We start from the raw sequence: 10565 nt of genomic DNA on the forward strand, positions 1-10565 counted from the left end.
TTATTGGCCGACTGCTTTGGTCGGCTCTCTTTTTTGTCGAACTTTCTTCCATCCGACTGCTTCCTAGTATTACACAGGTCAGTCGCCTGTATGTAGGCTTCCGCCTCAATTAATGCTTCTTGGAGAGTAGCGACCCTCTTTCGGACCAGGTCAAACTTGAAGGTCGACCCATCCTTTAGACCTCTGAAGAAGTCAGTGTAGGCTACCTCATCCGGCAACCCTTGTATCTGGATTCTCATCAGGTTAAACCGCCTGATGTAGGAACGAAGTCCCTCCTTTTCTCCCTGTTGTATAGTCCCTAGGTCAAGGGTCGTCTTCTTAGTAGGAATATTCATGGCGAAGTAGGAGGTGAACAAATAGGCGAGGGTCTGGAAACTATTCACACAACCACTCGGCAGGTTGCCGAACCACTGTTGTAAATGCCCTTCAAAGTAGCTGGGAAGCACTTGCACCATGTGGGATCATCCAACCCTTGGAGGTACATAAGGTTGGTGAACGCCATCAGATGATCCTCTGGGTTAGTAGTGCCATCATAGGCGCCTACTAATACATTCTTCACTTTGGCCGGCTGGGCGGCCTCTATAATTTTCTTGGAGAAGGCGGACGACTGTTCTCCAAGTCTTAGCAACCGTAGTTGCCAGTCCAAAGGTTGGACGTTTCTTGCTGCCTGCCCTCCAAACAGAGGAGGCTGCAAGAAATATTGTTGTTGCGGTACGAATGGCTGGTGTGGCACATGCGTAGCCGACTGGTCTTTATGGGATCCGGACCGACGGAAGGTGCTGCTTGTCTGACTCTCATAGTTTGATTGTGAATACCTCATGGAGGTATTGTTCAAACTATCCTGAAAATCTGAAGTAGAGGTCGACTCTGACAGTCGGTCACTCTTTTTCAGCTCTAGCATTAACCGAGCATCATTGTACATTTTCTTCATCCCATCCACTTGAACATGACGGATGGGTTTTCTCTTCCCAGTTGCCGGGACGTGAAACTTCGTTCAATCAATCACCGGTGGCCGACTAGTCCCAAGTTTTGGGTGAGGGGTTACCGCACGATCAGCAACTGACTTCATCCTACCAGAGTGGGAGGATTTTTTAGCCGACTGTTCCTTTGCAGGAACAGGCGTTCTCTTCTTAATCAACTCTTGGATCTCTCCCTTGAACCCCCTCATGAAAGTCATGAGTTCGTTCCTTGTAATGGGAGCAGATCCTTCAGCCACCTGTTGTTGGGTAGGCGGTGGGCCGGCTGGATTGCTAGGTCCAGCTTGGCAGTATACCCGTTCCCTCCTTTCGGTGGCACGGGTGTGTCGGGCCCTTAGGGTCCCATATGAGGCCGTGTGTGTCTCCACCTCGACCTCATTATCAGTATCTTGGTCTGAGTAGACTTGAGGGTCGTCCTCTGGACGCCTCTCTTCTGGATTCGGTACAGACTGTGATGCCATCTCGAAAGTACTTTCCCCACAGACGGCGCCTAAATGTTTCGGGGTTTTCTGATGTCCTGCGGGAGAGTTACAATTCCGGGACTAATATCCTTGCGCCTATACCTTCAAAACAACGGAGACTCCAGGTGATGGGAGTTCCGCCTCTGACGATCAAGTTAGTACTTGGTTGAGGAGTGAATAGTGCGGAAAAGTAAAGGTTGGGAGATCTGGTTCCCCTAGGTGAGGAGTGATCTAAATATATTTTATTCTCTAGGTGAGTGTAATTAATTTTCTTAACCCCCCTTTAATGAGGATTAATGAAGGTATTTATATGCCTTGGGATGCGTTCCAGTCCTAAGTTTAGGTCAACCTAGGCCTAATTGGGCTTCCACAAGACTTTGGGCCTAGCTGGCTGGTTTTCCCATTTGGCATGTGGGAGGCCACGTGTCGTAGCATAAGAGGTCCAAGGTGGACTAATCAACAGTTGACACGTGGCAGGCTCCAATTGGTCCATGTGGCGGACACTTGGCAGAGCTTGAATGGTCCACTTGTCAGATGATGATTGGTAGGGAAAAATCCCCTAATCAGGCGTCAAGGAACCAATCTTAGTGACGTAACTCTCCCGCAGGACATATCAGAAAATCCCGAAACATCCATGGTCATACAATTGGAAAAGACGAACAATCATCAATACATGCTATGTGATAAACTACACTATCGCTTGGCTACTAAGCCAAGGGAAACTACGAAAGCTAAGAAGAAAGCTTAAAAGAAATGAAATGCTTGTTGTTGAGTTTTTTTGCTAATGTCTTCTTTCGGTCCTTGCACTTCTATTTATAGGCAAAATGGAGTGGTTATGGTTGACTCCCATAACTGTTGTACGGTCATGCATGCTTCTTGGCGCCAACTCTATTTTGAAAATTAAAATCATCCATTAGCCTTCTAATCTGGTCTATATATAGTTGGGCTTTAGTATGATATCAGCCCAATGACTGTTATGAATTAATCAAACTAGCCTAATAACCCTCTACTAACTCTAGGACTTCTCAACTTGGTCAAAGTTAAGAAAGTCAAATAAAAGTCAAAAATTTGATTTTTGGGTGTAACAATGATAAAAACAAATAGAATAAATCAAATCAATCAAATAAGCATGCTTAAAAATATTGGAAGCAACTTGATAATAATTAAAGGAACGAATTAAAAGCATCCTAAACATGATACTAAATAATTATTAATATGATATTAGGCATGATAATAACATGATTAATATAATTCCTAAAAATGATACTAATGTAATAGTTAAAAACAACATGATATTAGAAATAAAAATATCGCAGAATTATTTAAACTAAAAGATAATTAAATTCACTTACATCGATCGCGAAACCTTGCAACTATATCATGAACAAATCATTAGTAAACTTCAAAATATTTAAGAAATTGAAAGAATTATTTTAATTTATTAAAGTTTAGATTTGAAACCCTCAAGTTTATGTCAACCTTTCATGCCGTGGACCGCCAATAGAACTCGAGTATCTAGGAACACTTAGAGGAGGAATTGTGAATGATCAGTATGCAAAAGATTAAGAAAAAGAGGAGTTAGAGAGAATATGAGAGTCAAAACGGTGTTCAACTCTGCCCGTAACCCTAAAGAGGCTACGTACGCTATTTGTAGAGCTGAAGTCGAAAAAGGGATAGAACTTAAGGAAAAGCTATCGTGATACACAAAGTTTGGCGTGACGCGGAAGAACCTGGCGCGACGACCACCAGATTTGGCGCACCACGTGGCGGGTTGGCGTGCCATGATGATGTTTGGAGCGACGCGCTAGTTTTGGTGTGTCGTGTCGAACTCCTGATTTTTGCAATTTTTGTTTTAATCATAATTTTTGATCTCAATTCAAACCTTGATTAAAGCAAATAATATATCGTTGAAAAACTTTAAAAGTCTACTTTCTAATCCAATTATAATTTATCAAGGTCAACATATTTTCTAAATTTTAAGATATGGTCAAAATAGTCCAAGGTGTCGGCTTTAGACCGAGTTTGGTCTTTCGATCATATCTTTTTTGTTATAACTCGGTATTGGGTTTATGATATATCATTGAAAAACTTATTTCAATGCTATTTAACCAACCATATATTATTTTTATAATAATAATGAATCACAAAAGTCAGATTTTCTCAGTTTTGGGCTGCAGTTATGAAAAAGGGAAAATCGAGCTGAGCCATGTGGATTTTGGGATAGGAAAAGTGTGGGCTACTTAAATGGCTAAAGTAGCTTATGAAATGATAGAAATGAAATTGACATGTATATATTTATATGTAAGACTCAAGTGTTACTTTCTTTCAATACTCTACTCGGACCAAATGGCAGTGAAAGGTTTTACTAATCATCGGGTTGCTTTCGATCGGAGAGATATTTTTAGCTAGGTGTCTACAACAATGTTCTTTCCTTTTTTTGACGTGTGTTTTGTAAATTAAAGTGTATCATGTTTTACCGAGTGTACCATGCGCATAGTACACCCAGGTATATATACCAACCAATTATTTTTTATATAATTAAAATTAGTTAAATATCCTAATAAATAAATCGCAAGAGAAGCTATAGGGTAAAGTTTCATGAGACAAGCCCAAAATAAGGAAAGTCTAATACCCTTTATAAAATACTAAAGCAATTATAATTATATCATCCAAATAGTTACTAATATCATCCAAACAATTAACCATTATCTCGCCTAGACTATTAAAGAAATCATCTAAGTAGTTACTAATATCATCTAGCTAGCTAGACATTCAAATATATCATCCAATCCAGACATTTAAAGATATCATTCAAACAATTAATCATATCACCAACCAAAAAATCACTAGTAGAAAAAATGAAATAGGCACCGCAGTTTTCGCACTGGTTTTCGAAAACCGGTGTTAAAAGAAATGGGCGGGATTGGGAAAATGACATTTCGCACCGGTTCCAACCGAACTAGTGCGAAAAATGTGTTTTTCGCACCGGTTCTAACCGAACCGGTGCGAAAGCTATTGTAAAAAAAAAACCCGGTCTTGTTTTTCTTCTTTCTTAATTTCTCTTTCCTCGATCTCTCCTCCTCTCTCATCTACCTCTCTCTCCTCAAACAAACCCTAATCAACAAAAGAATCGGGAAGTAGACGAAGATGAAGACCTAGATTGAACGTCGTTCTTAGCCTAAATTCGGTGATGCTGTTCATGAAGAATTCGGCGCTCGTCTAACTATGGTTTTTACTGAAGAAATTGTCCTTGAACGCGACCTGCTGCTCCTGGTTTGCTTCGATTTCGCTTCCTTTTGGTTTTGATTTTGTTTTTTTTTTTTTTTGCTGTTCTCAATTTGGATCTTCGTTGCTATCGATGAATTGTTGGTTGATTTTGTTGTTGTTGTTTTAGGGTTATCGAATCTGGTTGTATTATTCATGTGTTATTGGATTGATTTTTAATGTATTTACTCGTGAATTTGTTCTATGTTTGAGTGATTTTTGCCAATTGAGGTTAATTGGAAGAAATTAAGGGTTTCCTGATTTCTCGAGGCTGTTTGTGGAATTTTGGGGGAATTGGAGATGGATAGGGGTTGCGGTGGTGGTTTCGTGGGTGCGGTGGTGGGTGTGGTGGTTGCGGTGGTGGTTTCGTGGTTGCTGGGTTGTTAGTTTTATTCGTGTCTAGTCAATATTGTTCACACAGATAATTAGAACTAGTTCAACTCTTGATTGATAACTATTCAGGTATTAGTTAGACATTGTCGAGATTTCATTAATTTTGGTTCTTTTAATTATGTGAAATTAGATTGTTATAGGAGCCATAGTGAAATTTTTTTATGGAACAATCAACCAAATTGGAGTTTGATTGAATAGGAATTTACAAGATGAATACTCGAAATCGACTGTGTCATCATTGTAGCTATCAAAAAATTGGGCGTTCTAGGGCTAAGCAAATTCTTTCGGATTTGAGTTTGCAGAACAAACTTACCAAAGAATTATCTGACGATGAACTTATCCAGGTCAGAGATGAAGTCTCCAAGTACATGATCGAGGGTGACCTGGTATATTCTGTTCTTTTTGTTAAATTTCTACTGATTTTAATTTATGTGACTGCTTGTTTCAAAAAAAAAAAAAAAAAAAAAAAGATATATGTGACTGCTTAATGTGAAATTGAATTAATTTTTGAATTTGGGTTGGTGGTTTAGTTACAATTATAATCTGGGTTTTGAGTTGTTTGAAGAAATTAGAAGTTTTACTGTTTGATGGAATATGTTCATCTTGATTGCGGATAAAATTGTCCAACTTTTAACTTGGATACATGTTAAATTGATACTATTTTTTTATTGTAATAGGTTGTGAAAATTGATAGAATTAGTGATGTATTGTTCTTGATTGGAATTTGGGATTGTATTTGTATATGCAGAGGCGATTCAATGCTATAGCAATTACACGATTGAAGGATATACAATGCCACAGAGGGATAAGGCACATTCAGAGTTTGCCTTGCCGCGGACAACGAACCAAGAACAACTGCAGGACTTTGAAGAGGGGAAAAAGAGTTCAAATTGCTGGCAAGAAGAAGCCTCCTGGTCCTAAATAGTTGAACTGGTTTGCCTCTTTTCTCTTCCTGTAATTGGGTGCAATATGGGCATTCGGTTATTCTAATTGTAGTTGCTCAGAATGCATTGCTTGTAATTTTGTAATATTGATTTCTCTAGCAGTTATTGCTTCAAAGTTTAAATTTCCTTATTGCTTATTTCTCATGCTCCTCCACCTGATGTGCATCTGTTTAATGCTCATTCCTTACAAATATATGCCCTGTGTTGTCCTTTCCATTTACCTATGTTTTCGTTTAATCCTTACACGGTTACACCTCACTGAGTTGTACCCTCTTTCTTAGCTAGCTCAGAAGACCAGAAATGGTATGTCCCCTCTTGACTCCAATAGTTGATGGCAACTTAGAAATTAGTTTAAGGGGTCTATACTCTGAATTACACTCAAACACCTTACACTTTAGTGAGGAGTAGTAAGTTGATGCTCTAGAAAGGTTAACATGACTTTTTCTCCAGCATGATTTTTCAGTCTACCTGACCTGATTGAGACCACCTTTCTCTTAGATGAGTCTCTCCTCCGATAGGTGGATTCTGCTTAGTTACAACAGATTATATACAATCTGTCATTATTCTTACCCTTGAGCTCAAACTTCTTTTAATCCATACATTATTGTGCTGTTGTGCATATTTCTGTTTCATAAAACAATTTTGCAGAAATATGTGCTGCTGCTCCCATCATTCGATCACTCCTTTCTACTCTCCTTTTCTTCTTTATTTTGTTCTCTCTTCCTTGCCTATCAATCTAGCATATATTCTTTTTTGTTTTTTTTTTTGTTGTTTTTTGACAAATCTAGCATACATTCTTGAAGAACCGTCTACAGTAGTATATACAACTCCCTCAGGACAAATACCCATATTCCATAACACCTGCCATTCTAGTGCTAGCCGCGTCACTTGCAACAAATTTCTTAGTCTGCTCCATAACCTTATGTGCTCCCTTTCATCTTTTTTTTTTTTTTTTTTTTTTTTTTTTTTTTTTTTTTGTGTACGTTTTGCCTTTAGCAAATCTGTTGAGTGCTTAAGCACAGCAAAGGAAGATCAACAAATTCCGAAGATGAATTGGCTATAGTTTACTTGGCTGGACAATCTTTTTTTACAGAATTGCTGTCTGCCGAAAAATTTAGGGATTATCATAGGTTTTGTAATCAGTTAAACAATTATGGATTTGTCCCAGAAAGCTCTACTGCATCTTCTTGTTAGTACTATATTATAGTGCTTAATTGTTATCCTAATTCTGGAATCTTACATGTTTCTGATTTTAAAAATTATGTGAACAAATTGACCGTGTGGCTCAAAGCTTTGGTTGTTGTGTCGTGTTTATATACAAGTATGACATTGGGGAATTACTGGTGATTAAAAAAATTACGAGTACACTTCTATTGTAAGCTGTCTTACTTTCTTCCATCTGAGCTTTTATGGTTAATGAATATTGATGTATCTCAATACACAATGCACATTGGGTGGTGTTGCAGGTTTGGAGATTCATGGCTGAGGGAGAGGAAGACTTGCCCAGGGATGCGAAAATTGTGAAGTCATTGTTAAAATCCATGGGTGTTGAGGAGCATGAGCCCCGTGTTGTGCACCAGTTTCTAGAGTTGTGGTACAGGTATGCTGTCGATGTCTAAACGGATGCACAAGTTTACTCTGAACATGCTGGCAAAGCCTCAATTGACTGCAATGATGTTAAGCTTGCTATCCAATCAAAAGTGAATTTCAGCTTCTCACAACCCCCACCTCGGGAGGTATTTTTAGCTTTCTCTTTACCCCCATCCAAGTGTTTACGTGTGCATATGATAGAAATCTACATTGCTATGATCTCATTGTCTAAAGTTGGGAAAGGAATGCCACTTTTCTTAAAAAGGTTGACATGTGGCCATTTGGGATCCTAATTGTATAATTAGCAAGAATTGGATATGCGGGAGAGAATTACTAGTAAGAATTGGTTCAAGATATCATTTGATTTGTTATGTGTGTAGGATTGTGAATGTTTTTATTCAAGGTTTTTTTTTTTTTTTTTTTTCTTTTCACTTGCTTTTTTTTCCCCCACCCCCCTTTGTCAGTATTTAGAAGTGATGATTGATTCCTCTTTCGACCATAATTTGTTTTTTTTGGTAGCATTATTCCTAATTTAAATTTTTTAAATTATCTAGCCCCCTTCTACTGTATTTTAAGTATGAAAGTTATAGAATTCAATAGAAAGTCTCAGTCGCGAGAGTAAAACTTTTTACAATTGACCCTCTGCCCTACCTTGGCGCTTTTTAAATCAAAGTTCAGTAGTTGTAGACTTGTAGTTTTATTTCCGCTTGTATTTAACTGCCTTTATGTTTAAGATTCAGACTCTTTACAGCCGGCTGTGAATCATCTTCTTGTAGTAGTACTGATTAGTGAATAACTGAATATGGCAATTGAAAGTTTCAAAATCAGGAATGTTGTTAAATAAAGCAATGTTGAAGCAACATGAAGCTGCTCTCAACTTTACATGTGTGAAACTACGCATAGTGGACCAGCATGAGTCTTATCCAGAAGCACTAGCAGACCCTGAGGCATGTTTTATTTCAGGTCTTGAATGCTGCACGGGATGTGTGCATACCAATTGCCAGTGATTGACCTTGTAGACTTCTACTTTGTGTGTGAACTTGTATTTTATTTTATATTTTATTTTTTTGGAGGAAAATTGCAATATTACAGCCTTTTTTAATGAAAATATGTAACTTTATATATATGTTAGTGTTTATATATCAATTTAAGTAAAAAAAAATTAAATTTTTTTTTATTTTTTTGGGGCATTTTTGACACCGGTTTTGAAATAGAATCGGTGCTAAAAGTTTTTTTTTTTTTTTTTTTTTTTTTTTTTTTTTTTTTTTTTTTTTATTTTTTGGGCCATTTTTTGCACCGGTTCACAGCAAAAACTGGTGCTAAAAGTTTATTTTTTTTTTATTTTTTTGGGGCATTTTTCGCACCGGTTAACAGCAAGAACCGGTGCGAAATCTAAGTTTTCGCACCGATTTTGAAACGGTGCGAAATCTTTTGGTTTTTGGCATCCCTCAAATAAGCACCGGTTCAAAACGGTGCGAAATGGGGGTTTTGAACCGGTGCCCATTTGTATTTTTCGCCTAGTGAACTAAAGATATTATCCAAGTAATAAATGATATCATCCAAACAATTAAACATGTCATCCATCCAGTTAATCATATCATCTAGCCTAAACACTAAAAGATATCATCCAAACAATTAATCATGTCATGCAAACAATGAATGGTATCAATAATCCAATTAATCATATCATTTACCACTAAAAGATATCATCTAAACAAGTACTCATATAATCTAAACAATGAATGATATTATCTAACCAAATAATCATATCATCCATACAATTAAATTAATCATATCATCCAAAAATGAATATCATTTTATTATATCATAATTCACCTTAGCCCATAAAAGATATTATCCAAACAATGAATGATGTTATCTGGCCAATTAATCATATCATCCAGGCATTAAAAGATATCATACAAACAACTAATCATACTTGCAAACTTATCTTTGTCATGGCGTTGATTATGGGCGTAACATAAACAACAAAAAATTCTCATGTTGTCAAATTTAGGGGCTTTAACAAATAATTTTTCATAAGGTGTCATAATTAAGCACACTAGATGATGTTTGATTAATTAAATAACATGCTTCTAATACACATTCTCTCCAAAATTTCATTGGTAAATTAAATGACCTTGAAATCTATGTGCCTGAGCCACATTCATGATATGTTGATGTTTTCATTCTACTCTTCCATTGTCGCTTCGTACTTTCTTCAATTTCTTATCAAATTAACGATCAATGAAACCAACAAAGTTCATAAACATAGTCTTAATCTCCATTTTATTATATAACAAATAAATCCAAACTGCATGCGGAAAATTATCTACAATAGTTAAATAATTGTGCCCCACATGATGAAAGAGTGCGATAAGGACCCCATATATAAATCAATGTGAACCAATTCAAACAAACTACTAGCATTGTTTTCACTTTGGAAAACTATCTCTATGTTGCTTTGCACGTGGACAAACATCACATGCTCTTTTATTCTTTCTTCTACTAAACGAACTCACATTAGGAATGAACCTTAATACCTTCTCCGACGGATGGTCCAAACGGCTGTGCCATAAATCTATTGACGATTCATCTTCCACTGCCAATGCGCACACCTTTGGAATACTTTGAAAAAAGTAAAGTCCATCGGCTTGTTCACCCACTCCAATCAACTTCCTCGTCGTCTGGTCCTGTATTACCAACAATGCATTAGAAATTTGAACGATACATTTTTAGTCATCGAGTAATTGTGTGATTGAAATTAAGTTGCATGTTAATTGAGGAACAAAGAGGACATTATCAAGACGCAAACCACCATCTAGAATCACACTGCCTTGTTTTGTATCACTAGAATCTTTCCCATCCGGCAATCCCGCCGGACAATTAGAAAAAGAAAATTCACATTTATTATACAATTTAAATTTTCCGTCACA

The 10565-nt window shown here is 37.1% G+C and overlaps 1 protein-coding gene and 1 pseudogene across 1 annotated transcript; both read left to right on the forward strand.

The window, feature by feature from the left end:
- Positions 1-4488: 4488 nt before the first annotated feature.
- On the forward strand, positions 4489-8263 carry LOC110697805 (30S ribosomal protein S13, chloroplastic-like). The gene is made up of 4 exons (XM_021875194.1): positions 4489-4711; positions 5398-5481; positions 5844-6028; positions 7506-8263. Exons 1-3 carry the CDS (start codon positions 4664-4666, stop codon positions 6018-6020), a joined length of 309 nt encoding a protein of 102 aa, XP_021730886.1. The 5' UTR covers positions 4489-4663; the 3' UTR covers positions 6021-6028; positions 7506-8263.
- Positions 7508-8744, forward strand: LOC110697806 (annotated as a pseudogene).
- Positions 8745-10565: the final 1821 nt, after the last annotated feature.

This window comes from Chenopodium quinoa, unplaced genomic scaffold (assembly GCF_001683475.1).
Source record: "Chenopodium quinoa cultivar QQ74 unplaced genomic scaffold, ASM168347v1, whole genome shotgun sequence".
In the NCBI taxonomy this organism is placed as follows: domain Eukaryota; kingdom Viridiplantae; phylum Streptophyta; class Magnoliopsida; order Caryophyllales; family Amaranthaceae; genus Chenopodium; species Chenopodium quinoa.